Below are 18,572 nucleotides of genomic sequence, written 5' to 3'. Positions count from 1 at the left end.
ATTAATAGATCCTCCCCTAGGGGATGCCTCTGTCCAAACCACATGCTCCTCTGTACCTGTCAGCTTTTCCCCAGTCCTTAGTTTAAAAACTGCTGCATGACCTTTTTAATTTTAAGTGCCAGCAATCTGGTTTCATTTTGGTTTAGGTGGAGCCCATCCTTCCTGTATAGGCTCCCTCTTTCCCCAAAAGTTTCCCCAGTTCTTAATAAATCTAAACCCCTCTTCCCTACACCATCGTCTTATCCTCGCATTGAGACCCTGCAGTTCTGCCTGTCTAACTGGCCCTGCACGTGAAACTGAAAGCATTTCAGAGAATCCTTCCATGGAGGTCCTGGATTTCAATCTCTTACCTAACAGCCTAAATTTGGCCTTCAGGACTCGCTCCTATCCTTCTCTATATCATTGGTACCTACATGTACCACGATCACTGGCTCCTCCCCAGCGCTACACATAAGTCTATCTAGATGTCTCGAGAGATCTGCAAACTTTACACCGGGCAGGCAAGTCACCATGCGGTTCTCTCGATCATCGCAAACCCAGCTATCTATGTTTCTAATGATTGAATCCCCCATAACTATTACCAGTCTCTTCCTAATAATTGGAGTTCCCTCCCCTGGAGAGTTATCCTCAAAGTCCACTTTGCAGTATCTCTGGTGTGTGAAATTCAGTAAGGACCTTTTTATAATTTGTATTGATTTTTCTTTTCAGAATGCTAAACGAGCTAGTATTGCAGCTGCTCCACTTGCAGCTTGGGTTAAGGCCAATGTCCAGTATTCCTATGTCTTGGAACGAATTCAGCCTCTGGAAAAAGAACAGGCAGGATTGGAAGCGTGAGTAAGATGCATTTTACTCTGCAGTTGTTCTGCATTCCAAAGATACCTGTAGTGTTATTAATTAAATATTTTTAAAAAGTGATTGCACATAACTTTTGCACAACTTTGCCCAAAAGTGCATCCTGGTTCAATAGCAAAATGATGACAGCAGTGTGTGTATATAAATAAACAAATGGAAAGATGGGGAAATAGGTTATGTATAAATTAGAAGGATAAATATACAGGATTGCAGATTAGATGATCTCATGGTCCCTTCTGGCCTTAAATTCTGTGACTATGAAATAACGCAAGTGTCACATACTAGTTCATAATCATTACTTATTGGATCATAATCATTATTTATCATCACTTTATTGGATGTAGAAACCTAAACCCAATATAGCCTGTTAGGTGATCTCAATGAAACTCCTGCTACTTTACGAGAGGTGCAGTTTCTTTCTCTGCAGGCAGCTGGTTAGGAGAGATCTTAGGGTGGTTTTAGCACAATCATGGCTACTGGGTCTCTGCAGCAGTGAATTAGTCTTCAGATCACTATAAATTGGGGGACCTATGGCCATGGTTTTCCAAAGTCCCAAAAGTCAGTCCTGATTGGGTGTTTGGAGAGAGCTGGCATGACCCCTGATCTTCACAAAGAATCACAGTGACAAACTTTAAATATTAGTGTTTGGTTTACATTTTCAAGGCTGTTTTTATAATAAACAGTGCTAGAAACATTTTTTTAAAGTGAAAACTGAGACTATCTTTGACATTTACGGGTCACAAAAATCAAGGAAGGCCTGTGTCTTTGGGTGAGAAGGTCCTAAATGCTATCTCCTCTATTAAATTTTTTAAATATTTTTTATTGTTTTTGCTTTTTGGTTGGTCTGAATCTGAATCTACATCAGTAATAAAGTAGAAAATTATTTTTTAGTAACCTAAAGAAAACTGAAGACAGAAAACAGAAGCTAGAAGATCTGCTTAACTCTGTTGGTCAAAAAGTGTCAGAACTAAAAGATAAGTACGTTGGTTTTACTTACATGTCTTTGGAATGGTTTTCATAATAATTTTGTTGATTGATTTTAATATGTTAATGCTACTTTAACAGAAAAGGCTTCACAGCAAAAGTACGGTTGCTTTTGATTACTCCTTATTCTTGAAATGTCTAGAGATGTCTTCCTGAGGCTTAAGAAAAGTTCAGATAGAAGCTGTTTGTCATCCTCTGTCTAAAAGAGGACAACTAGTTTTCTTTCATTTGGTTTTAATCCACTGCTCTATTTTTCTGCAGTCTATGGTCTCCTATGATTCTGGACACGTGGTTTGCTCTCCTCTCCCTGCAGCTCAAGAGGCAGATCAGCGTTTTGTAGCTGCATGTTCTGGTTCCCTCCCCCTCCCAGCACCTGCTTGCCGCCAGTTTTCTCTCCCTCTGCAGCAGCAGACAGTGGCAATTTCTTTTGTTTCTGCCCTTCCTTCTTTGATTTTAACTTTTTTGCCCAGTTTTTAGGACAGTCGGAAGCAATGTTCTTCCTCTTCGACATTCCTCCTCCTCCCTGGTTGGTTAACAACTTGGGGTTTAACGCTCCCTGAGCCTCTGCTGCAGCAGCTCTTTGCTGGCTCCTCAGAAGAATACCGAGCAGCCAAGAAAGCACTGGGCCAAACCCAAGCATGTATGCCTCGATTGTAGTAAAGCATCTTGCAGAGTCTCAGAGCCTGGGCTCCAGCCTCAGCCCGAATATCTATCCATCGATTTTATAGCTCTGCAGCCCGAGCCTGAGTCAGCTAACACGGCCCAGTCACAGCTGTTTAATTACAGTGTTGACATACTTATATGTGAGGCAGCCTTCCCAGGATCAACAGATGTAGAGTTTGGCCCAGTCTGCACCCAGCCTTCCATTCCTAACTCCATTAGGTCCAGGGGCTGCAGGTCAGATAGGTAGGTTAGGTCCTGTACCCACTTAGGCAGCTGCAACTCCAATGGGGGGAAAATGGACCAGGAACCCCAGTGCAAAGCAGGAAGGGCTGCAGAAGTGAGGAGGACCCTGACCACTTGACTTGCGATAAATCCTAGGGGACGTCTTCAAAACAAAGAGGGGAGGCTTGCAGGGCCACAAGTCCCCACCCCCCAAGTCTTAAAGTGGATCCTGAGCACCTTGGAAAAAGAAGCAGCCGTCCTCTCTCACAAACCACCCAGAAGGGCTCTGGCAAAGACTCTGCACCCCTCTCCCAGAAGGAATGGGACCCACTGGGGGAGGACTGTGAGACAGACCTCTCTAAAGGGCTCTAGGCCCTAAGAAAGGCCAGTCACAAAAGTCCTCACCAAAGCCACAGAAGCATTTCTGCACTCCCAAAGCAAGCTAAACATGTTAAAAAATCTGAAAATGCTAAAAAGGGAAAGAAAAAGTACAAAAAATCCAGGAGATATGAGTCCTCTGACTTCTCTTTCTCCATCTCCACTGAGGAAGGTGAGCTATCTGCCTCTGAAATCTGAGCAGGCCCCAAAGAGTAAGCCTCAGAGTAAATGTCTCCCCTCAAAATACTCTCTTGAGGCTGCAGTACTCCTTTGCTTCTCCTTCAAGCAAGTGATTAGGGATGAATGGAACAAGTCTGATAAGGGGAAGCATATTAACAAGAGCAACCTCAGTTTCTGTAACATTTAAGAACCAAAGGGCTCTGTTGCAGAGATAATCAAGATTGATGCCACTGTAGTGTCACTTGCCAAGGATATAGTTATTCCCTCAGAAGGGGAGTTCTACCTTAAGGACCTCATGGATAGAAATATAGAGGCCACCCTCAAAAAGAGCTATGAAGCCTCCTCTACTACCCTCCAAGTGTCCCTGGCAGCTACCTGCTTTGCGGGACCATCTCTCTTAGCTGGAAGACCTTAAAGCCCTTAAGGACAGAGATCACCTGACTTTGGCTCCACTTTAAAGTCTTCCTAGCAACCATGTTTGAATAGCTGATGACTCAAGGGATGCAATGACATTCTCAGTCCGAGCCAGGGTTTCCAGTTCAGCCAGGCACCATCTATGGCTCTATCCTTGGGAGTTGTTACTGACTCTAAGCAGGTTCTAAAATCAGCTAAATTTACAGGCTCCTTCCTTTTTGGAGAAAACCTGGATAATGTGGCTGACAATGCAGCAAAATGCAAAGAGTGCCTCTTTTCCCACTGAGAGCCCTCAGGAAAGAATATAGAATGGTCAGACAGATGCACTCCTTTCACTTTTTGTCCTCGCAGAGGTACCAATAAAACGACGACAGATTCTGCAAGGGAAAACAGTGGTATCGAGATCCAGGGAGGAAGTCTTGAGGGACCTCAGCCACCCAACATCCAGTTTATGACAAAGATCTCATAGGCCTTCACCCAAAGCTGAATCTAGGGGTCAGGATTTTCCATTTCCTGGAGGAATGGTTTTCATAGACCACAAACAAGTGGGTCAGGGAAATAGTGAGCCAGAGATACTCCCTCGAGCTGCTGTCTGCACCCCATCAGTTCATCATCCAATCACCCAGCTCCAGCAAACCTATAAAACATAATCTGATCCAGAAGGAAATATCTCACATTGAGGATATGGGAGTAATAGAGATGGTTCTCTGGGTTCTACTTCATCTTCATTGTACAGAAGTGCATGAGGACTATCAGAGATATTCTCAACATCAAAAGGCTCAACAAGTGGATGAAGAAAACCAAGTTTCAAATGGAGACCCTGGCCTCTATGGTGTCATCTTTGTTCTAGGGGGACTTCTGGATTTCAGTAGATAGTGTGGATACATATCTCCATATCCCTATCAGACCACGCCACTACAGGCTTCTGAGGTTTGCCTACCTTAGGAAACTTTATCAGTACCAAACACTCCTGTTTGACTTGTCTTTGGGCTCCAGGGTTTTTACAAAGATGGTGGTGGTGATAATAGCCAGGCTCAGGTCATAGAGAACTCACTTGTACCACTTCCTGAATGACACCCTGATCAGAGCTCCATCGCAGTCAGCTCACAGGGCCATGTCTTGGATGCTGAATCTTCTCCAGCCACACAGCTTCATCATCAGTGCCAAGAAAAGTTCTCTAGTTTCATCCAGGAATTTATTTTCTTGATCCAGAGCCAAAAGAGGTCTGCAATAACACTGTGCTTTCCAACTGCTCGGACTCATAGTATCATCCTTAGGAATCACTCCATGGGCACAATCACACATCACAAGTCTTCAAGCCTTCACACTAAAGATGTGGGACCACTCCCCGGAACACATGAACAATCAAGTAGGGGTTCTAATACAGATGTTCAACTCCTTATAATGTTGATCAGCCCACAACAATATCTTGAAAGGCATGCTTATCTGCCTTCCACATCTTTTAGTCCTCACAACCAATGCCTGCCTGGAGGGCTAGGGAGCTCCCTTGGAGATTGAAACAACTCAAGGCCTCTGGAGCGAGGAAGAAAAGGCTCACAGCATAAACTTCCCAGAGCTGGGAGCAGTCAAACTAGCTCTGCAAAGCTTGCAGTCCACCCTAAGTGGGAACCACATTCTGGTTCAATCACAAAATATGACTTGGGTTGCATATTTAAACAACTAATTGGGAACAAGGAATCTAGTACTAATGTGGAAGCAAAATAAGTAATGAAGTAGGCAGAATAATGAAGTAGGCTGTCTGTCAGAGCGATCCACATCAAAGAGTGTCTGAACCAAAAGAATACTGGTTGAGCAGCCACAGGGTTCAAGAACTCTGAGTAGTGTCTGAATCAGGAGGTTTTCTATCTCATCGTTCAGACGTTCAACCTCCCTTCAAGTGATCTGTTAGCAAATCATATTACTGGAAAGAGGCCAAAATACTTCACAAGGGAGGCAGACCCCATATCCATGGGGACAGATGTCATATCACACAATTGGCCGCAAGGCCTGCTTTATGTGTTTCCACCGTATCCATTACTGGGAAGAGTGGTCCAGAAAATAAAATGAGAACAGACAATGGAAATACTGATAACTCCTCATTGGTTGAGGAAACCTTGGTTCTCAGACCTGGTAGAGCTGAAACTGGAGGCCCCCCCATCTACCGTATGTGGAGACTGGATGTCCTCTTGCAGGGTCCTCTTCATCCAGACCTGAAACAGCCTGGCTATTGAGAGGGAAGGACTAAAAGATCTCTTAATGACTCTGGAGAGCAGAACGACTTTGCTTTTGTCTAGGAGAGTAATGGCACAAAATGTACTTCTGTATCTAGTCTAGTTCCAGCAAGAGCACATTGCAAATCCCTGAAATACTGGAATTTCAACTATTTTGAACTTTCTCCAAGAAGGCATAAACAGAGGCCTTCAGCCCAGTAACATTGCACATCAGGTGTCTTCTTTTAGCAGAGTGCTGTTCACAGGATCCTTGGGCTCCTTAGCAGACAATCCACAGATAGCCAGATTCCTTAACCCTGGTGGTCAGGCCACTCTTCCAAAAATGGGACCTACCACTAGTTTTGAGGGCTCTGACAAGCCATGCCTTTGAGCCTCTGACTTCAGTTTTGGCCTTTCATTCATCCACTAAGACTTGTTTTTTAATAGCTGTCATATCCGCCAGGTGAGTGTTGGAGCTGGCAGCCTTATCTATACAGGAGCCTTACTGCATGTTCCATGAGGACAAGTTGGTGCTCAGGATGCCAGAATCCCTTCATCCTAAAGTAAATTCCTCCTTCCACACATCCCAAGAAGTTGTGTTTCCTTTGTTCTGTCAAAACCACAAAATCCAAAAGAAAAGCTGTGGCACACCATAGAGGTCAGAAGAGCATGGAAAATCTATCTCAAACACACAGAATCCACAAGGAGGTTGGGCTCTTTATTCGTGTCCTTCCACCCAAACTGCCAGAACCTCAGAGCTTCCAAGTTCTCCATCACTAGATAGATTAAACTATGTATTGTGGAAGCCTACAAATCATCAGAGGCTCCTGTCCCAGAAGGGACTGAGGTGGAATGAGCAAGTGCATCCACTTCAGAAATTTGAAAAGCAGTCATTTGGTCTACAGCTAGCACCTTCATTATGGAGTCACACAGCCGTGCCCTCTCTGCTTTTACTTGCTGTCAGATGAGTTATTCCCAAAATATAAAATTTGCATAATATCATTAGCAAATATTCCAGAGAGAAAAAATAACTAGGTACATTAGACCAAAGAAGATGGTCATACATTAACGATTCGTTTCTGCTGAGGAATGATCTTATGAGAGTGACCCCTGAAGAGGGATGGGGGTGGGGTGTGGTGATAGAAACTAATATAGATAGAAGGGAATATCACAGGTCCATTGTGCTTAGGATCCACTGATCTGATGTGATGTGAGTCCAAGCACTGAGAAAGTGGGATGGATGATTGGCAAAGGTATGGATAGGAACAGATTCATCTTCAAGCAGTGGTATGCTGCCCTCAACAAGCCTGTCAAAATTCATGTTTAGAGTTAGCCGTTGGTCAAAGGGATTCTTCTGTCACATATGATGAAGGGGGTGGTGGTCGCCTCCTGTTATTCCTTCCCATTTTTATCAGCAGGTCTTGGAGACAAGGTATTAAGCTCTGATATTTGTGAGCCTGCTGGGGGCTGGAATTGCTTCCTTATTGCAGGTGTATAAATTTCAAGGGACTTCAGTGTTTCCCTGGCATCTTTTAGGCTATGCAGTCTATTGTCCATCTTTTTCTGAGAAGAAGGATGGACCCTCAAATGGCAAATCCTGGATGTCTGCTCTACTTCAGGAGGGAGACCAGAAGATTGGAGCCACAAACTCCTACTCATAGAAATAGTAGATACCATGGAGTAAGCTGCTGAGTCTGCTGTGTCCAACATGTCCTGAAGAGCTGTCCTTGCCATAAGCTTCAGAGACAGGAGAGCAACTTAGAAGTCCAGAATTGTGGGAGATGTTGCTAGCAGAAAGGAAATTTATTAGTAAGACATTTTTCATTATTGGGACCAATCAGTGACAGTATCTCCCTTTCTTCTTTGTGCCATCCCATCAGGTACTGTTATACCACAGAGGCATAGAATGGCCTTTTTTTCTAATCTATGGTGGAATTTCTTTATTCAAATTCATTTTTAACCAAACCTTTTATTATGGTACCCAAAATTGTGCACACAGCTCCAAGCGTAACCAGCACCATGCAAAGAGGGAAAGGGAAATATCTGATGTAAGGGCTTTTATGAAGTTAGTTCCTTCATTTAAAAAAAGGAAAAATAATTGATGCTATTTATGTCCTGTTACATTAAAGTACATTAAAGCGTCACTAATGTGGATGTTACTAAACCACCCACTACATCATTTGCACAAAAATATTGGTGATTTCTGCCAACTACTTAGCACAGATTTAAAACTAGATGATTCAGTGAAGTCTCTCATTTTACAAATAAGTTGTTGTATATTATTTTTCCAAAATATACTGCATTTCATTTACTAGCATATTTGGATGTATAGTAAGCACATATTATGAAGTCCCGATGAATGAACACCTAATTTAAAAATATAGTTAAATTGGCAGTCATTTAAAAGTATAGTTTTTTTACAGGTTCCAGAGTAGAACAACTGAAGCAGCTAAACTTGAAGCTGAAGTAGTTAAAGCACAAGAAACACTCAAAGCCGCAGAGGTACTGATTAATCAACTTGATAGGGAGCACAAGAGATGGAACACGCAGGTTTGTTACAGAAATTTTCATAAAATAGATGCCACTGTATAAAAAACTTGACTTAATACTTCACATTCTCTTTTTTAAAAGGCAATTGTTTGATCATAAAATGTGTTTATGGAATATAAACTATGTGGCACTCTATTGCAGCTCTAAATGTTTATTCCATTATATTTAAAAGCTGTTGTCACCACTCAAAAGCTTTATTTTAAATTTCTTCTGAAACTTTCTCCTATTCCATTATTTAGGTTTTCTTGTCAGATAAGGTCTGAATGTGCACAAAATGCATTATTTAATTAATATGATAAAATGTGTTATAATTTCAATGATGTAAAACTGTTATGAGTCTCAGCAGTCATGTGACTGTTTTATGGCCAAGATTATCAAAAGTGTCTAGTGAGTTTGGGTTCCCAATTTTGAGACACCTTGAACAGGCTTGATTTTTCAGAAATCTCTCAAAATCAGCTTTTATGTGTCTCATATTGGGAACTTAGAAATTGAGGCACGCAAAATCATGGATTACTTATGAAATCTTGGCATATGTAATTTATCACAGTTTGGTAACCACTGACACTGGGGAGAAAAAGAATATTTTCTCTCAAGCCATCTCTGCTAATCCTCATTTAAGGAATTGTAAAACTGCAGCTAGCTTCTTTGGAGATGCCCCATCGGCTACACTAAGCAGAAACTGGTCGCTGTAGAGAATCTAGCCCCCCAAATGATCCTGTGGCTTTTCTACTCATGAAAATGTCACATTTTATAGTTGTTCGAGTGATTGCAAGTGTCCATTCCATCGTAAGTGTGTGTATGTGGCTTAGGCACAGTTGTCAGAGATTTTTCCCTTGGCAATACCTGTCGGGGAAGTGTTAACGCCCTCTGGTGCCTTGTGCCACTTCGCACAAGTATAAAGGGCTGCACTGCCCCTGACCCACCACAGTTCTTTCCTACCACTAGTGATGGTTGTTGTTGGAGCGATGATCTTTGTTTCTTCATATTTTCCCTCCCTTACACTATTTGTGTATTTACAGTGTAAATAGTAGCTGTGCAATAGTTTTTAGTCTTGTATAGTATATCTGTAAATGGTTAGTTATAGGATTAAGTTTACAATGTGCTATCTTTTTAGTGTGGGGTTACCGGTGCCTGGTGGGACACTGGACATGACACTGGACTGATGCCCTGTTTTCCTGGCTTCAAGGCCTGTTTTTCATGTAACAGATCTATGCCAGTGAGTGACCCACATCCCAGATGCCTTAAGTGGCTGGGAGAGGTGCATGTCAGTGACAAACGTCACATTTGTAGTGGGTTCAAATCCCATTCGAAAAGGGTTTCCAGGCTCAGGTACCTACTCATGGAGTCTGCACTTTGTCCGCCATCAGAACCTTCCTGCTCTGAATGGGTACAGAGCAGATCCAAGTCTGTTAGGAGTGCTTCCTCCCATTCTGACAGAGTTCTCAGGCAAATCTACATTGCTGGTGCCTAAGAAGAGACCGCATAAGTCTCCTAAGGACTTGGTACTGGGACCCTCGAAGAAGTTCACAAGGTCTCAGTGGGACGTTCCAAACAGTCATACCCACCCAAAAGCAATCCGTGAGACAGCAGGGATTGCTGACTCCAGAACCCAGGAAGGGCCGGTTGAGAATAATCCCTGAAAGATCAGCACACCTCTCAGTACCGCAGGCTCAGCAGCCCTTTCCAATGCTGTCAACATGCAAGGGTTTTGAGGCAGCCAGAGAGTTGCTTAACTTGTTGGTACTGGCTTCTCCCATAATTCAGGAGCCTTGCATGGAATAGATATTGGAACCACACTCCCGTGGTCCCGGCTCAAGCTCCAGAGCACTACTTGGTACCAGCCACTTCTACTCTTGCAGCATCTCTACAATGTATTGCATCTAGAGGCAAGCCAGCAATGATTTCACTGGTTCCCTCTTCTCCAGTATCAACAAGTTCAGCTCCCCCATGGTCAGAAGAAATGGACTCTACATCAGATTCGGAAGTTGGATCCTTTGTGTTCCAACCTGAGCATGCCCAACAGCCCCAGTGGGGTGCCTGTCTGGTGTGGTACCATTCACAGCCTCAGCATTCTAAGAGTCAGTGGCCTACACAGAGCTGGTTACCTTCTGGACCCTTGGGGCTTCCCTCCACATTCCAGAGCCTCTCTGCTCCATTCCTGCACCTCTACATCAGCCAGGTGCTGGGAGCATCTACAAGAGAGTCACCATCTTTGTTCCCTCAGTACTGGGATTAGTACTGTGCAGAGAGAGCTGCATGCTGGGGACTCCCCTGTAGAGGAGTTAGAGGAGGGACCTCCTCAACAACCTTTAGCCTCTTCTTCTTTGTTTCCTGATGAGGCAGTAGTGGCTGAGTCTACCTCCCCACCTCTTGATGGCTTTAAAGCTCATCAAGACTTGTTGCAGAGGGTGTCTGCAACTTTAGCTATCCAGCCAGAAGAGGTACAAGAAAGGTCACATGGGCTTGTGGACATTTTAGCGTCTGCAGGACCCTCAAGGGTAGCTCTTCCTATAAATGAAGCTATTCTAGAGCCTGTCAGGATTTTATGGAAGACTCCTTTTTCTCTGCCTCCCACTGCCAAAAGAGTGGAGAAGAGATATTATGTCCCATCACAGGGATTCAAGCACTCTTACAGATACCCTCTTCCAGTCTCTCTTGTGGTCATAGCTACCAACAAAAAGGAAAGGTGAGGAAACCAGGCCTTTATTCCAAAGGGAACGGAAGCAAAAAAAAAAAACCTAGATCTGTTTGTCCAGAAATTTTATTCCATGGGAGATTTACAGCTCAGGATTGCAAACCAGCAAGCTCTGCTGGGTCGTTATGACTTCAGCCTGTGGGGTAATATCCTGAAATTCAAAGACAAGATTCCTGATGAGGCAAAGCAGGAGTTGTCTGCTTTGGTGGAGGAAAGCAAATTAGTTGTCAGAACAGCATTGCTGGTGAGCCTGGATGTGACAGACTCTGCAGCTCGAGCTATTGCCTCCGCCATCACGATGTGATGTTCATCTTGGCTGCAGGAATCAGGCCTCCCGCTGGAGGTGCAACAAACAATTCAAGACCTCCCATTTGAAGGCCTCTTGCTGTTTTCCAGTAAAGCTTGATGAGAGGCTTCAGAACCTTAAGGATTCAAGAGTGACCCTTACGTCTCTGGGGATCTATGTACCGGTGGCAAAAAGAAAGCCATTCCTTCCACAGCATTCCCAAAAGTGTCAGCCATTCTTGCTGCATTCCCAGGACCTGTCCAAAAAGAGGGTCAGGGTTGCAAGAGCCATCCTTCTCCTCTATTCGTCTCTTCAGCTGCCAACTCTTCTAGGCAATCTGGATCATCTAAGCAGTCATTTTGACCCATTGGTTGAGAGCAGTGTACTGCTCCCCATAGTGCCATTTTTCCCGACCCCTATTATTGCCAACCACCTATCCTGCTTCCTAAGTGCTTGGACCTGCATCAGAGGGGCCTTAAGCATAGCAGAACTGGAATACACCCTTCCATTTATTTCTACTCCCCTTTCCCACTTCTCTTCACCTTCCCATTTCAGGTACTGCTCTCACGGGTGCATGCTACTTCAGGAGGGTCAGTCTCTTCTCCTTGTGGGGGCTATACAGGCTGTTCCCATGTTCAGAGGGAAGGGATTTTATTCCCACTACTTCCTAATCCCAAAAGTAAAGGGGTGGGAGGGGGTTTTCAGGCCTATTTTAGATCTGAAATTCCAGATGATGAATCTAGTCTATTAACAATTCCTTAGCATCAATAAAAGATGCTTATTTTCACGTGGCAATTCACCAGAGCCTCTGAAAATTTCTCAGGTTCATGGTAAACAGATTCCATTACCAATTCTCAGGGCTGTCTTTCAGACTATCAGCAGCTCTTTTCATTTTCACAAAAATGTATGGCTTTAGTAGTGCCATTCCTGCGAAATTCAGGATTCTAGGTATTCCCTTACTTGGATGACTGGCTAGTCAGGGGCTGATTCAGGTTTCAGGTACTCTCCAGCCATTATTTAATCCACTTTCGACATGCTGGGGATACTAAGTCCATCCAGAAGTCCATCCTGTCTCCTGTTCAAAGAACAGAATTCATTAAAGCAGTCCTGGACTTTACAAAGGCCAGGGCTTTCCTATCACAGAAGCTGTTCCAAATGATGCAACTCATTGCTCTAGATATAAAGGTGCACCCTATCACCACAGTTTGGAACTGTCTCAAACTTCTAGGACACATGGCAGTGTGCACATCTGTGGTGCAGCATGCTAAGACTGCATCTACAGCTACATCAGACATTTACACAGTTGGATAGTCTCGGTGTATGCACCAGCCCGTCGTCATATAGTCATGGTGGTCCAAGTATCCACTCAGGTGTTATCCTTCCTGGATTGGTAGATAGAATCTATGAATATTTGTGAGGAGTTCACTTTGCTCCTCTGCAACAGGGTCTCACTGTAGTCATAAATACATTGGATCTAGGTTGGGGAGCTCACTTAGGTCACCTTCAGATTTAGGGCCTTTGGACTCCCCAGGATCTAAGTCTCCATATAAATATCACGGAGCTATGAGCCATCCATCTGGCTTGTATGGCATTCCTGCCACACATCAGGGGTGGAACTTATTGGTGCTCATGGACAGCACAGTAGCTATGTTGTATATCCTCCCTCCAGTTGCATTCCTGCCCAAAGTCTTATCCAAAGTCAAGCAAGATTCTGCACACCTTATTCTAATAGCCCCTGTGTGGTCCCATTGAGATTGGCTGTCAACCCTACTAGCCCTATTGGTCAGATCTCCACTGTTGCTCCTGAGAGATGTGGATCTCATTTTCCAGGACCACAGCAGCCTTTGTTATCCCAAACTTCAGGCCTTCCACCTGACAGTGTGGATGATTCATAGCTGACACAGACTTGGATCAGATTTATTCTAAGGAAGAGCCACTGAATAGCAGGAAACCTTCAAGTAGGTCTAGTTACATTGCTAAGTAGAAGAGATTTTCCATCTGGTCCATATAAAGAGGTATTCCCTCAAACCAAGCTCCAATTAGACATATCTTGGATTATCTTTTGTTTCTGAAACACCAAGGATTGGCTTGGTTCCATCAGAGTTCATCTGGCAGCTATCTCAGCTTTCCACCCGCCTGTGGATAACCGATCAATTTTTTCGAACTCTATGTCCATCAGGTTTCTAAAGTGTTTGTGTTATATTCATAATCTGGTTCCTCAGTGGAGTTTAAATCTGGTGCTAGCAAAGTTGATGGGTCCTGCCTTTTGAGCTGCTAGCAACTTGTTCTCTGTTTGCACCTGTCAATAAAAGTAGCTTTTCAGGTGAGTAGGGGAGCTGTGAGCTTTGCTATCAGAGCTACTCTATACAATTTTCTTTAGGGACAAGGTTTTCCTTCAGCCTCATGCTAAATTCCTGTTTAAAGTGGTTTCCAAATTTCACATGAGTCAAGCGATTTATTTACCAGCATTCTTTCCAAAGCCTCATTTGAGCAAAGGGGACGAAAAATGCCATCAGATTTAAACATCATTTAGATGTTAGAAGAGCTTTGGCTTTTTACCTGGAGCGGACCAAACCATTCAGGTCTTTGTCTCAACTCTTTGTCACATTCTCAGACTAAGTCAAGGGCCACCCAGTCTCTTTCCAGATGATCTCTTCTTGGATTTCCGGTTGTATTTGTTTATGCTACCGATTGACCAATGTTGCACTTCTTAATAAAGTGGCGGCTCACTGGGCCAGGTTGATGATGTCTTCCGCGGCTTTTCTGGCTCGAGTTCCCATTCTGGATATTTGTAGGGTGGCAAGCTGGCCATTGCTCCATACATTTGGCTCTGAAGGTGCCATCTGTCATGAATCCACTACATATCTTTTATTTTTATTTTTTTAGGTTTCAGAGATCACAGATGAACTAACCACTCTGCCTAAAAGAGCTCAGTTGGCTGCTGCTTTCATTACTTATCTTTCTGCTGCTCCAGAGGATCAGCGAAAAATTAGTCTGGATGAATGGACAAAATCATCAGGTCTTGAAAGTACGTATTTTATTTTCTTTGACATGAAGACAAGTGAGAGAGATTGATAATTTTAATACATATTTTTGTTTATAAATCTTGGAAATTCATAATGCTTTGACAGATTAATAACACTACTTTCATATTGGAAAAAATAATCCCAATTATACATACAAAATGATGGGATCTAAATTAGTTATTGCCACTCAAGAAAGAGATCTTGGAATCATTGTTGATAGTTCTTTGAAAACATCTGCTCAGTGTGCAGCTGCATTCAAAAAAGCTAATAGAATACTAAAGACATTAGGAAAGGGACCAATAATAAGACAGAAAATGTCATCATGCCACTATATAAATCCATGATTTGCCCACACCTTGAATACCAGGTGCAGTTCTGGTAGCCCCATTTCAAAAAATACATAAATATTAGAATTGGAAAAGGAGCCAAGAAGGGCAACAAAAATTATTAGGGGTATGAAACAGCTTCCATATGAGGAGAGAGTAAAAAGACAGGAACTGTCCTTAGAAAAGAGGAGATTAAGGGGGGCTATGATAGAGGTCTTTAAAATCATGAATGGTATAGAGAAAGTGAATAGAAATTATTTACCCCTTCACATAACACAAGAACTAGGGATCAACTGATTAAATTAATATGCAGCATGTTTAAAAGAAACAAAAGAAAGTACTTTTTCACACAACGCACAGTCAACCTGTAGATTTCGTTGCCATGGGATGCTGTGAAGGCCAAAAGTATAATTAGGTTCAGAAAAGAAGTAAGTAAGTTAATAGAGAACAGGTCCATCAAAAGCTATTTACCATGCTCTGGTTGTCACTAAACTTGCAACTTCCAGAAGCTGGGACTGGATAATGGGTTGGATCACTCAAAATTGCCTTGTTCTGTTTATTCCCTCTGAAGCATCTGGCACTGTCCACTGTCAGAGACAGGATGCTCGGCTAGATCGACTATTGATTTGACCCCGTATGGCCGTTCTTATGTATGGTAGCTACATGTAGGCACAGCTTTGGCAATCATCAGTGATCTGAGTTTGCTATCCCTGGATGGGAAAGTGCCAAAAATTGATTCTTCTTCCAGGTGTATGTCTTCCCAAGAACTCACAACGACATAAACCCGAACAGACTGTAACGTCTTTTGATTGCATATAGGCACACAATCGCTGCAGAGAAATCAATGGTGGAAAGTATAGATCCCCTTACTTGGAGGAATATGGTTAATTTGCCTATTCCAAAAATGAGGGATGGTCAGAAGACAATCATTTCTTTATCCTTTATGTATTAATAACACTCTCCTATAACATCAGAGCTATAGAAAAGATCAGTAATTTAAAAAAAAATTATAAAGGAAATATACAGAACTGTATTGTATACAGCAGAATCTCTTGTAACTAGTGACATATAACGCAAACAGAATATAAATGTCAGCACAGGTACATGGTATATAATTAATAAATCCATCTTTAATTTGCCAGAATTTGATATGAGGCGGTTTCTGTGCACAGAGAGTGAGCAACTAATTTGGAAAAGTGAAGGTTTACCCTCAGATGACCTTTCAATAGAAAATGCTCTTGTGATCTTGCAGGTAAACAGTTCTGTATTTTTTGTTTCTTTTCTTGGAGACATTTTCTTTGAAACTGGGTGAAGCAGATGGTTTTTCTGGGTTCTTTGATGACCTCATTCAATGTTTATGATCTTGTTAGTACTCCTGAAGGCACAAACATTACAGAAATAAAATATTTATGCTACTTGTTTATATATACAACTCTGATTTCTCTAAAATGAAAGGAACAAAATTGTTCCATCATCTATGCATTTTGCTTTTTTGCATTTATCATTTTTATCTGAAAATTCAAGAGGAAAGGCCCTCTGTCCTTCAAATTAGGCCAAACATGAGTTATCTTTAGCGTCATTACAAACTTTTGAGAATTATCCACTGTGTTGTAAATGTGCATTTTTGTCATATCAGCCATTCCATTGCCAAGATGTATAAAAAATGGCCATATCCTGCAAACACTTTTACAGATTTATAAATTCATAATTTTAAGGCCAGACGGGACAATTAAATTATCTAGTATGAGACATATGACATAGAATATCACCCAGTTACTCCTGTATTGAGCCCAATAACTTGTGCTTGACTAAAGCATATCTTCTAAAAAGGTATCCACTGTCTTGATTTGAGGACTTGAAACCCTCTAGAAAAGGAGAATTCTCCACTTACTTTGGTAGTTCCAGTGGTTAATCACCCTCACTGTTAAAAAAATAATAATTCTGTGCCTTATTTCTAATTTGCCTTTGTTTTGCTTTAAATTCCAGCCATCAATTCTTGTTACACCTTTTCCCACTAGGTTAAAAAGCCCTATAGTACCTGTTATTTTCTTCCTGTGAAGTTATTTATTACACTGTAAACATCACACATCTCAGTGTTCTTTTTGATCATATTTACAGAGTAAGCTCTTTAAGCCTCTAAATGTAGGTTTTTTTTCTGGCCCTCAAATAAGTTTTGTGGTTTTTCTCTGTACCTCTCCAGTTTTTCAACATAATTTTTAAAATGTGGACACCAGTACTGGTATTTCAGCAGAGGTAAAATCACGTTCCTGCTCTTAATCATTACTCCCCTCTTTATACATCCAAGGATCTCATTAGCGATGTTTGCCACAGCATCGTACTGGTAGCTCATGTTGAGTTGTTTGTCCACTATGACTCCTGCTTTTTCTCAGAGTTGCTGCTTTTTCAATCACTGTTTTCTAGGATAGTCTCCCACTTATTATCTCTCATGTGTTAAGCTTACTATAGTGAGTAGTTTCATCCCCTTTCATGCAACGTGCATTTCTGCCTCACAGAAGGAACAGTCTCTACAATTGAAATTATGGCTGGCTGTTTTGTGGGCCAAGTAACTGTGGCAAATCTTGCTAGTTCACCTTCCTAGTGACACATGCACCAAGGTCCATTTTCAATCTGGCCTTTTGTTTTTAAGATGAGATACAGGAGCCAAGTATTCTTTCCCTCCCCAAGGCAGAATCCTTGTCTCCCTTTCTTCTTGTTAATTTGTCTCCTTCAAACGCCACATTTCCCACTCCCATCAGATCCCAAAGTGGAATGTAGACAGAGAGCCTCATACTGAAGACTTGGTTTTATACAACCATGTTACCAGCAATATGCTGGATTCTTTCCTACTGTAATCCTGTCTAAAACAGACCAGTCTAAGAAAGGAAGAGTTTTTTGAGCAGGTTGAAATGGGGCTGGTCATGATTTTTTAAAGACAAGAGTCCAAACCTGGCTGTACCTCTCAGCCACAAATTCTCCTTCCACTTAGCACAATACCACTCTTTGAATGGTCACTGTATTCTTAGGAAATGACCAGCAATTAAGGTGTTGAACATTTAAGTATAAGACAGTGTAGCAAGGGTGAAAATTTCAGTGTTTGGAATATATCCCATACATCTGTTTGCAGCCTTCTAGCATGGCAGACCTAGTCATAATATACATTCCAGCTTACTAATAGCTAACACAGCTTGATACCATACTTATACAGATAATGAGGTATGGTTTTCCGTTGGGGCAACAGCTATTATTTAAATGAGTTTTTATTAAAAGGAAAGCCTACCACATCATTAATATGAAGGTTATAATGTGATGGTGCCCTAGTGGTACTAATTATAATAAAGAATACTACACATAATAATGTCTTCAGGATTATGACACTGATTTTCTTTGTGACTATAGGCAAACTACTATCTTTACCTACTTCCTTGTCTGTAAAATGACCATAATAATACTCATTTGTAAAGTGCCTTCAGATGTACAGATGAAAAGTGCTATATTTTTGTCAGAGGGAGGAGAAAACTGCGGGGCTGAAAGGAGAAGACATACTCCTCAAGTGGGGGGAGGGATAGCTCAGTGGTTTGAGCATTGGCCTGCTAAACCCAGGGTTGTGAGTTCAATCCTTGAGGGGGCCACTTAGGGATCTGGGGAAAAATCAGTACTTGGTCCTGCTAGTGAAGGCAGGGGGCTGGACTCAATGACTTTTCAAGGTCCCTTCCAGTTCTAGGAGATGGGATATCTCCATTAATTATTATTATTATTTATTATACTTCTAACAAGGCACAAAGTGGT

The 18,572-nt window shown here is 42.2% G+C and overlaps 1 protein-coding gene across 1 annotated transcript in view; it reads left to right on the top strand.

Annotated features, from left to right (window-relative positions):
* Window positions 1–18,572, top strand: part of DYNC2H1 (dynein cytoplasmic 2 heavy chain 1) — a 372,682-nt gene that overhangs the window by 137,888 nt on the left and 216,222 nt on the right. Inside the window, exons 59-63 of the mRNA XM_034758872.1 lie at window positions 709–830; window positions 1,744–1,830; window positions 8,327–8,453; window positions 14,321–14,462; window positions 15,929–16,038. Of these exons, the coding sequence (XP_034614763.1) occupies window positions 709–830; window positions 1,744–1,830; window positions 8,327–8,453; window positions 14,321–14,462; window positions 15,929–16,038 (588 nt within the window). The remainder of the gene's footprint in view (window positions 1–708; window positions 831–1,743; window positions 1,831–8,326; window positions 8,454–14,320; window positions 14,463–15,928; window positions 16,039–18,572) is intronic.

Source organism: Trachemys scripta, chromosome 1 (assembly GCF_013100865.1).
Source record: "Trachemys scripta elegans isolate TJP31775 chromosome 1, CAS_Tse_1.0, whole genome shotgun sequence".
Lineage (NCBI taxonomy): Eukaryota > Metazoa > Chordata > Testudines > Emydidae > Trachemys > Trachemys scripta.
This window is presented reverse-complemented; position numbering and strand designations above follow the sequence as displayed.